The 20,050-nt window shown below is 42.9% G+C and overlaps 1 protein-coding gene across 1 annotated transcript in view; it reads right to left on the reverse strand.

Annotated features, from left to right (window-relative positions):
- Positions 1 to 20,050, reverse strand: part of GLIS3 (GLIS family zinc finger 3) — a 239,075-nt gene that overhangs the window by 172,203 nt on the left and 46,822 nt on the right. The window contains exons 3-4 of the mRNA XM_064176613.1: positions 14,487 to 14,691; positions 5,070 to 6,180 (exon numbers count right to left, since the gene is read on the reverse strand). Of these exons, the coding sequence (XP_064032683.1) occupies positions 5,070 to 6,180; positions 14,487 to 14,691 (1,316 nt within the window). The remainder of the gene's footprint in view (positions 1 to 5,069; positions 6,181 to 14,486; positions 14,692 to 20,050) is intronic.

A 20,050-nucleotide genomic window follows, 5' to 3' on the forward strand; every position in this document is an offset into this window, starting at 1 on the left:
GAAATCCATGAAATTCAGGCTTTTTTTTTTTTTAATTATTAAAATGTATTTTTTTTTATATCAAGCACCAGTCTAATGAAAATAGGCAGGAATGAAAACCACACCACGATTGTTCAGTTCACAGAGAAAGCATATTAGATCGAATTGCCAAGGTCTAATCAGAACACGCAGCTTCAGAAATAAATTCAGTTTAAGCTGGAAAAAAAAGGAGCCATATTCACAGAAGAACAACAATGCAAAACAAATTTATCAGGACAACTATGCAATTATTTTCCAGTCCACCCTAGTTACCTTTGTACAGAGAGACAAGTATGTTCTGCGTTTTTGACCTTAAGAATGCTTGACTTTTAAGCCTGGATCTGATTATCATGATTGTGACATGTTTTTATGTGCTGCTATCTGATTAATATTCACCCTACAACACTTATCTTCCAGAATCAAAGAAGACTGCTCATCCAGAACAAGAAGGAACTTGTGACTAGAGTAGTGCTTGTAGCTACAGTTTATCACTTCAGATTTTTGTTGTATAGATAAAATGGAAGTTAGTTTGGAAGTGGCAAAACAGATTGTGAGGTCAAAGGACTATTCTGCTTGGCTCTTATTTTAGCAAATACTTAAGTCCTAGATGCCTTCAGATCTCTTCTGAGATAGGTATTTCAGCACCACAGAGCAACAATAGAGAAGAATATTTGATTGAAGATCAGCTTCTTATTAGTTACACACTTAATTCCACACTATCTCTACATATGTTACAATAATATAACTTAGAAGTAACCCTGACTTCGTATTACCAAAACCTTGCAAAGCTTGCTAGACTGTCACATCAGTCCATACACAACACAGCATATAACAATGCACTTTTCCACACTTGCTACACTAAAGCAAGTACATCATGACAAATACACCACTCAAGACTCATGGTAATATATGTTCAATTAGAAGACTGTCTCTTGCAAAACACCAGGAACCATCAACACATACCGTGCTCACATAATGGTTACTGTGTGATGTCACAAAGGTGAATGTTTAACTAGCCATCTGTGTTTATAGGATACTTATACATTAAGACAGTACCTGCCAACCCCCCCTCCCCTTTTTTTCTATATTCTTGGTAGTAAATGTCATATAACAATGTGTATTTGGCATTTTTCCTTCCCTTCTTGGTCTACTAAAGTACTTCTTGCTGGTCTGCAAACTTCAGTTACACTAATTTTACAGGAAGAAGCATTTCACATCTAGAATCAGAAAATAAATTATAGAAAGACCCTTAGTGGGCAAATAAAGATTATGAATGGATTGCTTTGATTTATCACTTAAATACATAAATTCACACAAGTTTCCAAAGAAGTTTCAGATTTCTTTTGCATAATTTTTTGTTAATTACAAAAAAAATCATACTTCATGATCATCTTGCTCAAAGTGTTCTTCCTAATACCTTACTCAAAATAAGAGTCTAAAATCTCTAATTTTATTGACATAACTGCAAATGTCATTGCTTGGTGATGGGTATGAAGTCTGTCTGAAATGTCATTTCCTAAACATACTGAGAGACTTCCAAACCCTTTGGCATTAGAAAGCCAAACATGTTTTGTTTTGGTTTTTTTTTTCCAATTCACACAACTTCTGAAATGGATTTCACTCAAGCCCTGCTAAAGAATGCCATTTCTGCATACTTAAGAAAGGGAGCCTATGTTCCAGATTGACACCCACTCTGTGAGCGTCATCATGTCACCCAGAACACTTCCACATTTCATTACACCTCTACACATGAAAGCAAGATAAGCATGTGGCTGCCACTTCTGATATGCAAACTTCTTGGCACTATCCAGCAATACTTGCTGGAATTCAGCAAAATTAATCACACTAATGCTTATGAAAACAACCACTCTTTGAGAAGCTAACATATAGACACCTCTCATTTTGTTCGTTGACACAGCGTGACTTGGCACAGACATAAGTTTATGTTTAGTAATTGGCACAAGGCACTCCAAATCCCTTCTTCCCCCCACTCTGTCTCTGGGAGTTTGAATGGGGGAGGAAGGCTGCGTGAAACTGTTTCCCTCCCCTGCACCTTGCAGGCTTGAAGGTGGAACAGCAAAAGGCGCTGTTTTCCACATGTGCACTGGCTCATGGGAAAGCCTGTGCTGGAATCAGATGGTGCTTGGCTGGATTCTTCACGCCCAGCAGATACATGGCAACAGACACAACGTCTAGGAAGATTACAGAGTGTGGTTCCTGCTTTTGCACCACTCTGTGCAGTTGCACTCTAGTACTGCTCTTGCACAGCTCATGTGCTCCCCCACAAGTCTACAAGTTCATCAAGTCCTTAGATCCACTTGAGAGAGACTTTCCAGCAGCACCCAGACCTGGCTTCTCTGTGCTAGTTTGAAGCAAGCTAGAATGTTTTGGTGAAAAGAACTAGAAAATAGGCAGTGAAAAGGAAAACAATTGTGTCTCCCTCCCTCATCAGTCTCACTGAGAGTTCTGGGAAGAAGAAGGAAAACATTTGATAATATTCTCCATTTTGTTTTTTTCATTCTGCCTTTGCCTTCAGACCTAGCCACATCTGCTTAACCCCACTGCCACTAACCTTCCTTCTTAACCTCTTGGCTGCACCTCTCTTCTTCCTGGGAACTGGGGTAAGGTTGAGAGGGGCTGGGGAAGGTGTTGGGGTGGTTTGAGAGCCCCTCCTGGGGACTCAGGTTTCTGGGAGGGGAGTTGTGCTTCTGTATTGTTTATCCTTTGTATATTTCTGTATATACAGTAAATAGCTGCTTGTATATTTGCTGCTGTAAAGTAAATAGCTTCATTTATATTCCCAGAGGCTGTTTGAGTTAGCTGGGGCAAATTCAAAGGTGTGAGGGGGCGGGTTAATGCCCAAACCATCACACTTCTCTCAGACCACTGTGTCTTGACTTCCTTCTCACTAGCCTGAGCTGGTGAAGGCGGCAGCAGTTTGGCTTTTTTCCCTGCACTGCTAAGACAGTGCTGCTCCTCGTGGAAGCTGTATTCACAGATGCTTTGGACTTTGGTGGGTTTTATTTGCATTGTACTTAATGCTGCGTGGATCCACGATTGGATATAGCTTGCAGACTCAGAGGCTGCTGCAGAGAAATTCAGTGGGGATCATTGCTAAAATCCTACTTCACCTCCATGAGTAAAATCTGCTGCTCCCTAGAGTCTCTGCTCAGGGGAGCAGAGATTTATAAGTGGGGCAAAGCTGCTTTGTAGCTTAGCCTTGCTATTTCCTGACTTTCCCAGATTACTGAACTTGCCCATATGCGTCCTTGTGAAGATTTCCTGACTGAATTAGAGCATGTAAATAAACCTTAACTAGTTCTGCATATAGTTTGGGGGACAGGGCTTTTTGGGAAAACAAAAATAATTCTGTTTTTATAATTTCTGCCTCAGCCAATTTATCTCCAACCAAATCAGTAATCTCAGAAATGTTATCACACGAACATAAGTGAATGTTGTCACACATCATCAGTGAATAGTGATTATTTCAAAGCTATGGACTACTCAAGGAGGCCTCATACTCATGAGAATGTTACTGTAATAACATAATTTCCAATCAGGCAGGGTAGGGAATGCAGAGTGCTACTAACGCATTGTCCTCCTCAGTCTTACCGGATTACTCATCATAATTCTCCTACTAGAAAGATTCTGGTTACCTACACCACTCTTTTTTTCAGTGTTCTTTTACTGCTCCTGCCCTCTTTCTTCATAATGTTGTCCTTATCTGATGTTTGTTTCTGTCGCTTTTATCCCATGTGCTATTCCCTTGAAAAAGTACTTTCCTGACTCCTAATAATTAATTTTCTCCTTCCCTGTCTCACCACAAAGCTGACAAGAAATCCCTGAGGAGGAACAGCAGTTAACGGTAATCTTTGATCCAATATATCTGGAGGGCAGAAAAGAGATTATTACAGAACAGAAGAAAAATGTTCATAGACCACAGAGGCCTGAGTTCAGGTTCTGGTGTGACAGAAGGGAAGGATACAAAGGTTCCCAGCATCATGACAAAAATCTCTGCCAGCAGCTTTAAATTCACATGAGAAAGCTGAGAAAATGTCTACTCTCCCTAAAAGACAGTGGCTCTTCGAAGTAACAAAAGTGAAATAAGCAACTTTCCTCTATCTACCATAGAAGAAAATATCTATATAAGAAAGTTATTCAGCTAGGCACACAGTGAAATGACTCCTAGCATCAATTTGTATTTCACAACATATACAGAACTTTTTTTTTTCCAAGTGAATAATAAGAAGCAGTTTTTCCTAGAAATTATATATTCATTATTTCATCAGGTTATGCACAGGGATGGAAACAGCACTGGTGAGACTGCTTTCTGCTGATGCTACATGAGCACTTAGTAAGAGTAAGCCAATTGTTATGCAAAATATAGGTTGCATGTAAGGCTAACCAAGAATTTTAATCCCAGAGATTGTAGGTGGTTCACTGGAGTCTAAACATAAACTGATTCTAAGGTTTACTGGATCATTACACCATGTGATAACACATGTGTTAGGCTGGCTTGTGGTGACCCTAAAACAAAGAACAAGAAAAACACTACTTTGGGCATTGAATGGTCACTGCTAAAAATCTGTGAATAGATAAATTGTTCCATGTTTTATCCCTAATGTATCCATGGAAGCAAGGCTGTGAGTTTGCTTTTTGTTAGTAATGAAGCAAACAAATGCCTTTAAAAATACCGAATTCTTCTCATCTTCACTTTTCCACATGTATCCTTCATGCAGGTACTCAAGTACAGGTGGTACTTAAGTTTTGCATTATGAGGATCTACCGTGTTACTTCTGCAGTCTACAGTGGAAGTTCAGAAATCTAGAAAACAAAATTGTGTCTAACTCTCTTTGTTAGCACATATAAAATTGAAGAACACCTCTACTTCCTGTCTAGGTGGAAAAATGGAGCAGTCATTCATTCATGAGAGACTAGTTAAAAAGCACACCATTGCCTAGGGAAAAACAAAGGCAGAACTACAATTTCTCTGTATTTTCATGAGTAATAGAGAGGCGTTTATCGATAAGACAGACAGAATTCAGACTTACTGTGCATTTGTTTGGCTTCTCTCCTGAGTGGACTCTCATGTGAATTAGCAGTTTATAACGGGCGTTAAATGGCTTGCACCTTCGTGGGCACCCTGCCCAGAAGCAAGTGAAGTCCTCTCCCTTCCTCTGGTCTATATGGATCTTCTCTATGTGGCGCACAAGTTCCTCTCGTTGGTCATACAGTGCACCACAGTCAATCCAGTAACAGCTATGCTTGCCGTTGAAATCGTCTAGCTCACCATCTTCATCAAGCAGGGAGCCTGGGGCAGAAGGAGGTACATGCTGTGAGTGGAAATTACTTGAGAGGCTGTGTGGATGACAGTGCTGGTGACCGTGATACGGTGGGGGTGGCCCTTGTGGAGGAGTCAGCGGCAACAAGGGTGGAGAAGGTATATCAAGTGTGTGCCCTAGGAAGTCATCCATCTGTTCATTTTTCAGGATGCCTGCCACCTGATTGTCTGCAAGTGGCACACCTTGCTGGATCACCATGTTACTTGTGGCAGTCATCTGCAAGCTGACTTGCTCCAGCTCCTGAATCTGCTGGCTCTCAGTAACTTCATTCTCAACATAGCCTGGGAGGGTGATGTTGCCATTAGCCATGAGAATGCCTTTCTGGGTAGTTGGAGTAGAGCAGTTTTGGGGTATACAGCTTCCTCTCACGCCCAGAAAATGTCCATAGACCTCAGGCTGTGGGGACATATTTGTTGGTGATGTCCTGGAGCTGTTGATGTAGGCCACAAGAGAGGTTGGGGATGTACGGATGATTGTATTGAAGTCAATCCCAATGCCATCAGACAGAGGAGACAGAGAGAGTGCTCTCTTTTTGGAGCGGGCTGATTGAGACCAGCAAGGACTAGAGTAAGGGGAATGCTTATTTTCCATGTCACATAAATAGGACGGTAATGAGTTAGAGACACAGATACTGGATATAGATCTTCCAGGTGAAAGCTTCAGTAAATCCTCTGGCTCACTGCCAGTTTGTAAACCCTGGTTATGAGGAACAGAAGGAAATGTCCTGTGTCCGTGAGACCACTCTTGTTTAACACGCAAAGACTGACTTTCTGACAAGCTTAATGTTGTAGAGGCCAAAGACTCATCTGGCGAGACCAACCTGGAATAAAAGCACAACACAGTAAGTAAGCAGCTAGGTAATTCAAGAGTGGTTCTTCTATCTTGATGGGTTACAAGTGAGAAAAGTTCTCTGTAATTTTAGGTACTCATCTGTATCAATCCTAGATAAGGTATCAAGAGGCATACACAGACATCACGTGTGTAAGATGGACATAGGCAATATAAGAAACCGGCTTTAAAACTTTCAGATTTTGAAGAAAAGTTGCTATAATTATTCTTGATACATCACTACATTCCATTGACTGTAGAATAAATAGATTTGGACTTCTCAAGCCATTTGGACACCTGAAGCCATTACACTCCTGCCTTGTATGAAACTTAAAACTGATTTGAGTTAACCATTATTTTTGCTGGCAAAAACGTGAGGAAAGACAATTAATGGGGAAAGACAACTAATGAAGAATAAATATTTAACCTGAACGGCCTTGCCAACTGTAATGCACACCAGTAGCATTCTCTACAGAAACAGCTGGTTTGTAAACACAGATAACATCTAACCCTACTAAAAAAATAAACAAAATTAATGAATAATGTAGAACTGGCTGAAGAGGCTTATTTAGTTTTGATTTGATGATGTATCTGCCTTTAAGTCAACAACCAAAAATTTTCACTAAAATGTGATCTTGTGTTTTTTTTTCACAGAAGTGTTACAAAACCTGTTTGTGCTGAAAATGTACTACAGGTATCTTTTTAAAAGAACTCAAAAGCTCTCACCAATATTGTTTTCTACAGAAAGGTATGAAAAAGAAATGCAGTGACATTAGAGTCCACGTTTCATGACTGCAAATGCTGAATGGAGGCCAAGTGTATTTATGTCTCTCTGTTTCCAGTTCACATCCTAGCAGACTTGGATTTCCTGCCAGCTGGTGGTACTCTTAGTTCTATTTCAAAGGGGCTCTAACAGTAGGAAGAATCATAGAATTAACCAGGTTGGAAGAGACCTCCAAGATTGTCCAGTCCAACCTAGCACCCAGCCCTATCCAGTCAACCAGACCATGGCACCGAGTGCCTCATCCAGGCTTTTCTTGAACACCTCCAGGGATGGTGACTCCACCACCTCCCTGGGCAGCCCATTCCAATGCCAATCACTCTCCCTGGGAAGAACTTCCTCCTAACATCCAGCCTATACCTACCCCAGCACAACTTGAGACTGTGTCCCCTTGTTCTGTTGCTGGTTGCCTGGGAGAAGAGGCCACCCCCCACCTGGCTACAGCCTCCCTTCAGGTAGTTGTAGACAGCAGTGAGGTCACCCCTGAGTACAAATCTCTTTCTTGATACAGACACAGTTAGAGCAAGCACCTTTGAGGTGTCACTTTTATCTGGATTATGTGGAGTTTTTTCCCTTTTTAATAAGGAATTAAGTTTGATGTCTATGCACAGTAAACAATATTGCAGTTGCTCTGAGTAAGATTCTCTTATAGACAATGCTTCAGGAAACAAGTATGCATGGGACAGATATGTTAAGGTTCATAGTTGCATCATATGTCTGGGCCACAGCCCTCCTCCAGTGTAAGCAACTTCAGTGGAGATATGTGAAACCACTCAGTTCAGGAACTGATGGTTCCTAGGCTAAAACTAGGGACCTGAATCCCATCTAAAACAATGTCAGTCAATCCAAGAGAATCAAACAAGACCCTAAATGATGGCTCTCTAGATATTCTCTCTGCGTATGGGAGTATTTCCATGAGTTTACTTGGTAAATCAACTTTTCACCTCTGCAATCTGTGGATTATTTTTCAGTTAGGTCAGCAAGGTTGAAAGAAAACATGAAAGCACTAATTAAGTCATTCACGCAAGCAAAACATATATGGCTTTCCATGTTCAGTTCCAACCACAGAGGCTAAAGCTAAAAAAACCCCAGTGTGCTAATATTCTCTGAGTGATGAGGTGGTTTTCCTACTACTTAGTATTACAGCATTTTACAGCACTTGAGAGTCACCCTATGTGAGGGAAGAGGAGTTGGTTTGCAGTGACTATGTCTGAAGAGCAGAAACACAGCCCAGTCACTGCATAAGAGCTGGAGGAGGAGAACTGGTGCTCAGGGAACCATGGTTTTTTTTCCAGGCCCTTTTTATCTAGAGAGAAAGACTGGCACTAGCTGAGGTAGAAAGGAAGCAATTTGCAGATGCAATGTCTCCATGCTGAAATAGCTGCTGATCAGTGAAAACGTCGCTTTAAAGACCATCAGTCTTTGCTGTGGTGAAGCATGGGATAGGTAAATGTTTCCTTGCCTGTGATATTTTGTTTGTAATGATTGTTTAATAGTTGCTGTGTCAGAATAAGAAATCACCTCTATTCAGACTGTCAGCGTAAGGTACTGTTATGGATGTTATGTTCCTGCTTAACAGGGTTTAAATGGCACTTTCAAAACACTACACTGGGGGGAAAAAAAAGCACAATTAACATGCCGACTACAGCTTGCATTGAGAGAGATGAGAAAAATGGGATTGCTATATTAGGCCGATCTTGTGCAATGTTAAGATCTAGAGGGATAATGATTTGTGAAAAAAAAATTATTCAAGATGTTTGCTCCATCTGTTATCAATGGCCTTTGTTAAAGCACAGTTCATTACAGGGTAGTTAGATACTGTTTAGTATGCTGCAACCCCAAACTCAGTCTTCAACAGAGCAAGAAACATAAGTCAAACTTGGTTTTTCCATGCTAGACTATATATATTTTTCTATCATACAATCAACCAGGTTGGAAGAGACCTCCAAGATCATCCAGTCCAACCTAGCACCCAGCCCTAGCCAGTCAACTAGACCATGGCACTAAGTGCCTCATCCAGTCTTTGCTTGAACACCTCCAGGGACGGTGCCTCCACCACCTCCCTGGGCAGCCCATTCCAATGCCAATCACTCTCTCTGGCAACAACTTCCTCCTAACATCCAGCCTAGACCTACCCTGGCACAATGTGAGACTGTGTCTCCTTGTTCTGTTGCTGGTTGCCTGGGAAAAGAGAACCAACCCCACCTGGCTACAATGCCCCTTCAGGTAGTTGTAGAGAGCAATGAGGTCACCCCTGAGCGTCTTCTCCAGGCTAAACAACCCCAGCTCCCTCAACCTCTCCTCATAGGGTTTGTGTTCCAGGACCTTCACCAGCTTTGTTGCCCTTCTCTGGGCACGTTCCAGCACCTCAACATCTCTCTTGAATTGAGGGGCCCAGAACTGGACACAGTACTTAAGCTGTGGCCTGACCAGTGCTGAGTACAGGGGAAGAATAACCTCCCTCATCCTACTGGCCACACTGTTCCTGATACAGGCCAGGATGCCATTGGCTCTCTTGGCCACCTGGCCACACTGCTGGCTCATCTTCAGCCTACTATCTACCAGTACGCCCAGGTCCCTTTCCTCCTGGCTGCTCTCAGCCACTCAGTCCCCAGCCTGTAGCGCTGCTTGGGGTTATTGTGGCCAAAGTGCAGAGCCCTGCACTTGGCCTTGTTCAATCTCATCCCATTGGCCTCTGCCCACCCATCCAGCCTGTCCAGGTCCCTCTGCAGGGCTCTCCTACCTTCCAACAGATCAACACCTGCTCCTAGCTTGGTGTCATCTGCAAACTTACTGATGCTGGACTCAATCCCCTCATCCAGGTCATCAATAAAGATATTGAACAGGACTGTGCCCAGCACTGATTCCTGGGGCACACCACTGGTGACAGCTGCCAACTGGATGTGGCACCATTCACCACCACTCTCTGAGCTCTGCCATCCATCTGCACAGTACAAGTAATTGGTGGAATTTTTTTTTTTTTTTGCCAATTTCATTATTTAAATGTTTGCTTTCTCTTTTTTAAGTAAGGGGGGGAAAATCATGCATCAACATAACAAGTTTATTTTTATTTATTAAGGTTATGTCAAGAATTTTAACCAGATGCATAGTAGCACTACTGTCACTCAAAAAGCTCCCACTGTCTAACACAAAGAGATCTATGCATTAGTGAAACTGCATTTAAAAAGCCTCCATGAAAGACTGAAAAGAAAAAGTTAGCCCAGAAGTATACAATAATTAGCCAGCTCATCTGAAAAAGTTCAGTTCTTTCTTAAGCTTCTAAATTCAAAACAATTTCAGCTCTCTCCTCACAAAAAATGCCCATAAAAACAGAACTCACACCATGGCTAAGCAGTTTCCTGGGGGTAAACACATATACTTAATAAGAAAATGAAGGGCCAGCTACACTACTGTGCCAGATTCTCAAATGGTATTAATTGCCATGACTGCACACTGTAATCTAAACCACTTTGAGCTTGGACCAGATCTTTCAGGAACATTTACAAGACATTCCTGCAATTACTGTCAATTCTTCATCTGTGTACAGAGGCCATGGTGTGAGTTAGAAACTAAAATCTTAAACATAAACATGGAGGAGTGAAAATTAGGTTTTCTGACCTTTTTGCATACCTTTCTGTTTTACCAGCTCTTTCCTAAGTAGGTTTCTGACCTGCATCAAAGTAACTGGCAGTATTATACCTGGTTTCAAGCAGAACAAGTGAGTAATCTGAAAACCTGGGGGGGTGTAGAACACTTGACAAAGATGGGAAAGATTTTATCACGCACAGTCTGATGACATCTGTGGGAAATTTACAATTTTGCCAACTTTTTTTTCTTTTTCCATCAGTAAAAATCTAGACAAGTCATTTCTGCTTCAGTCAATTCAGCAAACAATCTAGTTCGGATGGAGCTACCAGAGAACAATTCATGATGCCCGAGAGATACAATCCAAAGTGCTTCCAAAGAAAGCACTCAGCCTATAAAGGATTATGGAGACATCTTAGGCGAACAGCTCAGGCAATGCAGTTCATTGCTGAAGCAATTTAAAAATAAATAGATAAACAGTAAAGCACTTCTGACTTCAAATTTGTTTTGACCTATAAAATAGTCAGATTTAGAGGAAAAATCTTTATATCATTTTCCTTGGCAAATGATTAAAAGAGACCCTTGGGATACCAGAGTCTTGATTCTGCCAGAGTTTCAAAATTAGCCTGGTAAACATTTCTTTAAAGCAAAACCAAAACCGTGTAACTCAGCATTGGCACAGTTCATCCATCCACACCTTCAGAGACAACTGACAGTGTTTGGAACCATACAGGCACACTTAGAGCCCAGTGCAAGTAATCATAGAATCAGTCAGGGTTGGAAGGGACCAGAAGGATCATCTAGTTCAAATCCCCCTGCCATGGTCAGCGACACCCTACCCTAGATCAGGATGGCCAGAGCCTCATCCAGACTGGCCTTAAATGCCTCCAAGGATGGAGCCTCAACAACCTCCCTGGGCAACCCATTGCAGGCTCTCACCACTCTCATGGTAAAGAACTTTCTCCTCATGTCCAGTCTGAATCTCCCCACCTCCAGCTGTGCTCCATACCCCCTAGTCCTGATAGCCTAAAAAGTCCCCCTCCTGCTTTTTTGTAGGCCTCCTTCAGATACTGGAAGGCCACAATAAGGTCACCTTAAAGCCTCCTCTTCTCCATACTTGAACAGCCCCAACTCTTTCAGTCTGTCCTCATAGGAGAGTTGCTCCAGCCCTCTGATCACCCTCATGGCCCTTCTCTGGACATGCTCCAGCTTCTCCACATCCCTCTTGTAATAGGAGCTCCAGAACTGGATGCAGTACTCCAGGTGGGGTCTCAGCAGAGTGGAGGATGAGAATCACCTCCCTCGACCTGCTGGCCACACTTCTCCTGATGCAGCCCAAATCTGGTTGGCCCTCTGGGCTGCAAGTGCACACTGCTGGCTCATGCTGAGATTCTCGTCCACCAGCACCCCCAAGTCCCTCTCCTCAGGGCTGCTCTCCAGCCACTCACTGCCCAGCCTGGATTTGTGCTTGGGATTATCTCGACGCAGCTTCAGGACCTTGCATTTGGTCTTGCTGAACCTCAAGAATTTGGCTTGTGCCCACCTTTTTCAGCATAATTACTTAATGACTTAATTTTTATCCCATCAGTTTTCTTTTGTCTCAGAGGCATGTCTCTGAACTTCTTACTTCTCATCATCTTAGCAGCAAATGGATTTTCCTGACACGTTTACATAGGAAGCATAATTAATTTTGTAAACCCTCTCAAAGGACTCTGCCTTCACAAAAGGAATGACAGAAATATTACAAAGTCTCTCAAAGTAAAGCAAGGATTTCTTCCAGTTACAAAGCATCAATTTTAATTATTTTGAGAATATTCCTTGGCTTGTAATAATGTAAGGTAGTAAAATGTAAACTGCTTTGAGAATAAAGGCTCTTCTGGCCTACTGTAAATAAGAACAGCTAAGTTTCAACTCATCAAGCAAGCCTTGCATGAGTCACATGTAAAAAAAGTGAAGAAGCAGCTTCTTAAATAGCACTCCAGAATGCTTTCTCACCACATTATCTGAGGGCATGATTAATGTATTTGTATGGAAGTTTTATGTCAAATAACTATTTTCCCTTCATCCATATTACCTGATCTCCTTCTATGATCAGGTGACCCGCTTGGTGGATGTGGGGAGGCCTGTGGATGTGGTCTATCTGGACTTCAGCAAGGCCTTTGACACTGTCCCCCACAGCAAACTGCTGGCTAAGCTGTCAGCCCATGGCTTGGATGGCAACACTCTGTGCTAGGTTAGGAACTGGCTGGAGGGCCGGACCCAGAGAGTGGTGGTGAATGGTGCCACATCCAGCTGGCGGCCAGTCACTAGTGGTGTCCCTCAGGGATCAGTGCTGGGCCCCATCCTCTTTAACATCTTCATAGATGATCTGGATGAGGGCATGGAGTCAGTCATCAGCAAGTTTGCAGATGACACCAAGCTGGGGGCAGATGTGGCTGGGTTGGAGGGCAGAAGGGCTCTGCAGCGGGACCTTGACCGCCTGGACAGATGGGCAGAGTCCAATGGGATGGGGTTCAATAGCTCCAAGTGCAGGGTGCTGCACTTTGGCCACAACAACCCCATGCAGAGATACAGGCTGGGGTCGGAGTGGCTGGAGAGCAGCCAGACAGAGAGGGATCTGAGGGTACTGATTGATACCCGCCTGAACATGAGCCAGCAGTGTGCCCAGGTGGCCAAGAGAGCCAGTGGCATCCTGGCCTGCATCAGGAATGGTGTGGTCAGCAGGAGCAGGGAGGTCATTCTGCCCCTGTACTCTGCACTGGTTAGACCACACCTTGAGTATTGTGTTCAGTTCTGGGCCCCCCAGTTTAGGAAGGACACTGAGATGCTTGAGCGTGTCCAGAGAAGGGCGACGAGGCTGGGGAGAGGCCTTGAGCACAGCCCTACGAGGAGAGGCTGAGGGAGCTGGGATTGTTTAGCCTGGAGAAGAGGAGGCTCAGGGGTGACCTTATTGCTGTCTACAACTACCTGAGGGGTGGTTGTGGCCAGGAGGAGGTTGCTCTCTTCTCTCAGGTGGCCAGAGCCAGAACGAGAGGACACAGCCTCAGGCTGCACCAGGGGAGATTTAGGCTTGAGGTGAGGAGAAAGTTCTTCACTGAGAGAGTCATTGGACACTGGAATGGGCTGCCCGGGGAGGTGGTGGAGTCGCCGTCCCTGGGGCTGTTCAAGGCAAGATTGGACGTGGCACTTGGTGCCATGGTCTAGCCTTGAGCTCTGTGGTAAAGGGTTGGACTTGATGATCTGTGAGGTCTCTTCCAACCCTAATGATACTGTGATATTTGTGAGCAATACTCATAGCCACAATCTTAAAAGTTATTTAAGCCTTTACAAATTAATTATCAAGTATTTACCTCTAGTTCAGTGATAGGAAAAGGCAACATTTAATTAAAACTATGGCCCCTCTCAGTAAAATACACACCAGAGCTAGGAAAATGGACAGGTTTTCACAGACAGAAATCTAACATAGATTAAGTTAACTGCCAGCTGAGTGCAGACAGCAGGCAAGTGTTCAGATTAACTTATTTGTGTAAACAATTAAAACAACTTGAAAGAAAAGGTATTTGACGAGGAGAGTGGAATGTTAGCAGAGCACTTAAGTTTACTTTGTCTGACATCACTGTTGGTTGACAGTATTAACACCTAGCAGTACAGTAAGCCTAGAACAGGTCACTTCCCCTGAAGACAAAAACATAGGCTATTTTGTCCTGTCCTTAATAGAAAAATATATTTAAGTGCTTATAAACATCTTTATAAACCAAAAAGCTCTATCAACCACAGAAAATGTCTGACAAAACTTCACCTGTGGTTTGCATGAGTCAAACAGTATGATTACAGTTGATGTGAACTAAACAGCATTGAATTAAATTTCCTGTGGCACAATAGAGCAGAATTTAGGCCATTTTTATCATATATATAAAAAGTGAACTCAGAACCTTGTATCAGAAGAAGTACTCAGTCTGGAAGCATCCATACACCTCTGTAAACTAGGGCTGATCTGGTTGAACGATGTTGAAACCTGATTGGCAGAAGATGGTACAGGTTCCAGCTGCTGAACTCTCATGGGACTGCTGGTGACTATCACATTGCCACAGCTGCCCTTTCCAACAGACCTGCACTGGGGTCCATAACCGAGACCTCCTAAAAATAAACAAAGCAGGTTAGTAATCATCTCACACAAACCCACAACAAGGCCACAAAATTCCCATCACTCTGCAAAGTAGGCAAAATGTCTTCATAGAATCATAGAATCAACCAGGTTGGAAGAGACTTCCAAGGTCATCCAGGCCAGCCTATCACCCAGCCCTATCCAGTCAACCAGACCATGGCACTAAGAGCCTCATCCAGGCTTTTCTTGAAGACCTCAGATGTAGAAGAAATGGGGAACCAAACACGGATTCTGAATAATTCTCCAAACACAAACCACAATATTCTAAAGTGGAACAATTAAATTATGCCCATTTAAAACATATGATGAAGTACACACCTTAAGGACTAGCTGTCACAGGCACATGTTAAAAACGTACCACCAGAAGAGTCTGGGTAAAGGGGCAGCCCTCTCCTGGGGGACAGCCAAGCCTAAAGGGCACACTTCTCTGAAGAAGGTGGAAAGAGAGAATCCAAGGAGGCTGCAGGAACACCACCATGCATGAATCGTGCCAAATCCCACAGCTCCAAGTCACTGTGAGCCCTTCCATTGCTCCTACCACTATCCGCCCAAAAAGTAAAGGGATTGCATAACTGCATGCAAACTGCAACCACTGCAGTAAGTCTGGTGTGGTGGACAGCAAAGGCCTTGTAATTTCCCTAGCAGTTTCAGCTAGAAGCCAGCGTTCCTCCGAGGTCTGGGGTGGAGAAATCAGGGCTGGACCAAGCAGAGATGCATTCTGGACTTCCTTTAAAAGGTTGTAATCTGCTCTTAATCACTAATATCGTGACTCAAACTGATGGCATTTACACAGTAGCAAGAGAAGATTACAGAGGTAGATGACGAGTGGGACATTATCTGCAGAATACTCTGTGTATGTGTGCTCTGCTTCAGGTCATGGATGGTGATTTACAAGATCCCCAGCAACAAAACACATCGAGATGAAGAACACAAAATGTAGATTATCATATGGAAGTGGCCAGATACTTAGCAAAATCTCATCACAGTTGGAAATGAGTAATTAAATGAGTCATCCTTCTAGCTGCTTGTCCATGTTCTGACTACTGCCCACAGCAGGACAGTACCATCGAGACAAACGGTGTAATGTTCATCAATTTCAATCACTTTCTAAATGATTACTTTGTTACACAACTCATGTACTACTGTTTCTCAAAGATGCTCAAACGTATCACAGTATCATAGTATTATTAGGATTGGAAGAGACCTCACAGATCATCAAGTCCAACCCTTTACCACAGAGCTCAAGGCTAGACCATGGCACCAAGTGCCACGTCCAATCCTGCCTTGAACAGCTCCAGGGACAGCGACTCCACCACCTCCCCGGGCAGCCCATTCCAGTGTCCAATGACTCTCTCAGTGAAGAACTTTCTCCTCACCTCCAGCCTAAATCTCCCCTGGCGTAGCCTGAGGCTGTGTCCTCTTGTTCTGGCGCTGGCCACCTGAGAGAAGAGAGCAACCTCCTCCTGGCCACAACCACCCCTCAGGTAGTTGTAGACAGCAATAAGGTCACCCCTGAGCCTCCTCTTCTCCAGGCTAAACAATCCCAGCTCCCTCAGCCTCTCCTCGTAGGGCTGTGCTCAAGGCCTCTCACCAGCCTTGTCACAGTATCACAGCATCACAGTATCATTAGGGTTGGAAGAGACCTCACAGATCAAGTCCAACCCTTTACCACAGAGCTCAAGGCTAGACCATGGCACCAAGTGCCACATCCAACCTTGCCTTGAACAGCCCCAGGGACGGCGACTCCACCACCTCCTCGGGCAACCCATTCCAGTGTCCAATGACTCTCTCAGTGAAGAACTTTCTCCTCACCTCCAGCCTAAATCTCCCCTGGTGCAGCCTGAGGCTGTGTCCTCTCGTTCTGGTGCTGGCCACCTGAGAGAAGAGAGCAACCTCCTCCTGGCCACAACCACCCCTCAGGTAGTTGTAGACAGCAATAAAGTCACCCCTGAGCCTCCTCTTCTCCAGGCTAACCAATCCCAGCTCCCTCAGCCTCTCCTCATAGGGCCTGTGCTCAAGGCCTCTCACCAGCCTCGTTGCCCTTCTCTGGACACGCTCAAGCACCTCAGCGTCCCTTTTAAACTGGGGAGCCCAGAACTGAACACAATACTCAAGGTGTGGTCTAACCAGTGCAGAGTACAGGGGAAGAATGACCTCCCTGCTCCTGCTGACCACACCATTCCTGATGCAGGCCAGGATGCCACTGGCTCTCTTGGCCACCTGGGCACACTGCTGGCTCATGTTCAGGCAGGTATCAATCAGTACCCTCAGATCCCTCTCTGTCTGGCTGCTCTCCAGCCACTCCGACCCCAGCCTGTATCTCTGCATGGGGTTGCTGTGGCCAAAGTGCAGCACCCTGCACTTGGAGCTATTGAACCCCATCCCATTGGACTCTGCCCATCTGTCCAGGTGGTCAAGGTCCCACTGCAGAGCCCTTCTGCCCTCCAACCCAGCCACATCTGCCCCCAGCTTGGTGTCATCTGCAAACTTGCTGATGACTGACTCCATGCCCTAATAAATAACCATTTATAACCATAAATGGGTTATGAACTTCATAAAGAAGTACGTTAAAGCATTTACGGCACTCATTTGGAAGAAAATTCATGTTGTTCAACATCCTCCAGATATAATTGGATAACCTTAAAGATTTTCAGTTCACCCTAGGAATTTCAAATTATAGCTATTTTTTCCTTTTTTTTTTCTTTTAAGAGAACAAATACATAAATTTATTTCTGTTTCAGCATTCTGCAACTTTTTTTTTTTTCAAATTCCTCTTTTTCTCTTTGCTTAGTAATATCTCAATTGTATGTGAGGAGCACAGACATAATTATCTATCCACTGGGATCATACATACATGATTCTCAGTCCACTAGAATCCTAAGTGCTTACTAAATTCTTTTACAGATGTTGCAATCTGACTGCATAATCTGTCATGAAAATGTGCCCCTTGAGATGATATATGGCAGCTCTTTAAGGAAAAAAAAACCAACTTATAATTGCTACTACTTCAAAACATAACATCTGGCTAATAACTCTAAGAGTGAGGAAATAAGCAAACATTTAATAACCTACCCTGAAATTACACGACACTGTCAGACCATATAAAACACACAGCACTACATAATGTGCTTATATGTGTGTGTACATTACAGATGCTCAGTCAGTTATTTTTTTAGTCAAGTGTCTTTAGCATGTAGAAACAAAGGCATTCTGCATGAAAAGGTATAAAAGACAGGGAAGCACTTTGTAATCAGAAATTCAACTAGTTTTAACCCTCAACACAGCTGTAATGCTTGTAGAGCCTATAAATATATATATGCACACACATATAGACTCTTTCATAAATATAAATCTATTACTTTGCACTGAGAAAAGCTCTGCCAAAAGTGTGAAAGTGTGCCAAGTATATACTGATTTTTCCCTGGATGACACCAAAATATCCTTCACTCACATGCCACATCCAACAAATTTCAATGGTGACAACAGCATCTGTTGGATCACAAGCAGGAAAACAAAGGCTGTGCATTTGTAAGATTCTCATTTAGGGACAGACCATATGTCACTGCAAGTAACAACCTGCAGCCATATAATGAAATTGTTATTTATATGTTACTAAATTTGAGCTGCTTGGAACTTGTTTGTCACAAACAATCAAAACCAAACCAACCAACCAACCAAACAAAAAAAACCCACCAAACCAAAAAACCAACAAACAAAATAAAATAACAAAACCAAACAAAGCCAAACCAGAAAAGGGAATACTGTCAAATCAGTACTGCTGAAAACAGAATGTTGTACTCTCAATACATTCCTGTTTCCCTTTCAATTGTAGGGTCTGCTTTCATTACCTGTGCATAAAGAGCACCTAGGTGATGCCAAGAACAGCTAAGAAAATTTGTTGTGTAAGGTTAAGGATGAGGGTCAAAGATGGTCAACTTACTGATCAGTGAAAGGAAAGAAATCAGAAAAGGAGTAATTTGGAGATACTACATTACTAAGATGACAAACAAAAGTGCTGCAGAGCTCCAGCCCTGGGCCTTTTTCTGATGCAGAAGTGGAAGGGAAAGGTTTTGTTCTTTTTATCACTGATAAACATTTATTGTTATGGGGGAAAATGGCAATTCTTCCATTTAAAAAACTGAGGCAAAGGAGACTGATCATCGAGAAATAATTCATTATCAGCTTTCACTGTTAAAAGAGACTGCACAGTAAGAAAAGCAAAGTCACAGCATTTGCCTGTTTCATACAGGTACAAATGTGCCTAGAAACCATCATCAATACCTCATCTGTGCCCTGCAGGTCACTGAGCAGTATTAATTCGATTTGAATATGGCTTAAGTACACAATCAGAGGTCAATTGAGCTAAGCTAGAGCAAAAGATAGCAATTTTACACTGACTTTGAGCCAACTGCAAGAGTACAGACCACATCTGACATTGTGTAAAGTTAAACAGGTGCCTCATGAATAGTTGACCTGGCATGGAATTGCTGCTAGAAGTCAGACTTTTGGAGAACATTTTCATAAATGCTGAATGAATCTGGACTGGAAGAATGATTGTGTGCCACATCAGCATGTGAAATCATACACACAGCACAAGTGGAGCTCTCAGTACAGGTTTGCTGTAGCATTAACTCAAAGCCTGAAAATTTCAGGAGAGAATTCCCTGGATCCACATCAGCTGAGACAACCAGAAACCACTTTTGAGGACATCAGTGGACTTCGAATGAGGTTGTAGGTTCTAAGAAAAACATAGGGCCCTAACACTTTAAAGGAGCAAAGAAAGTAAATTGTGTATATATATATATATATATATATATATATATATATACACACACATACATAAAGACACAAGGATACAAATTGAGTTACAGTCCAATAAAGGCAATAATAATTAAGGAGGTGGAATGAGTCCTGAGTTGCCTCATGAGATACAGTTACTTAGAATCATGGAATCAACCAAGTTGGAAGAGACCTCCAAGATCATCCAGTCCAACCTATCACCCAGCCCTGTCCAATCAACTAGACCATGGCACTAAGTGTCTCATCCAGTCTTTTCTTGAACATCTCCAGGGATGGTGACTCCACCACCTCCCTGGGCAGCCCATTCCAATGGCAAATCACTCTCTCTGAAGCACTTCCTCCCAACGTATATTACACACAAATCAAAACTGGTCTTTATCAATAACTAACAGTAAAATTATTAAGTATGAGCAGTAAAAATATTTTATGAAAACATTTTAATTAATTCACTTCCTCGTTCATTAGCTTGTCTATTTTTTCCCTGTTTATCCTCTACAGCTTGTTAATAGCTAAGCTTCACTCATCCTTGAC

This window comes from Pogoniulus pusillus, chromosome Z (assembly GCF_015220805.1).
Source record: "Pogoniulus pusillus isolate bPogPus1 chromosome Z, bPogPus1.pri, whole genome shotgun sequence".
NCBI classification, from domain to species: Eukaryota; Metazoa; Chordata; class Aves; order Piciformes; family Lybiidae; genus Pogoniulus; species Pogoniulus pusillus.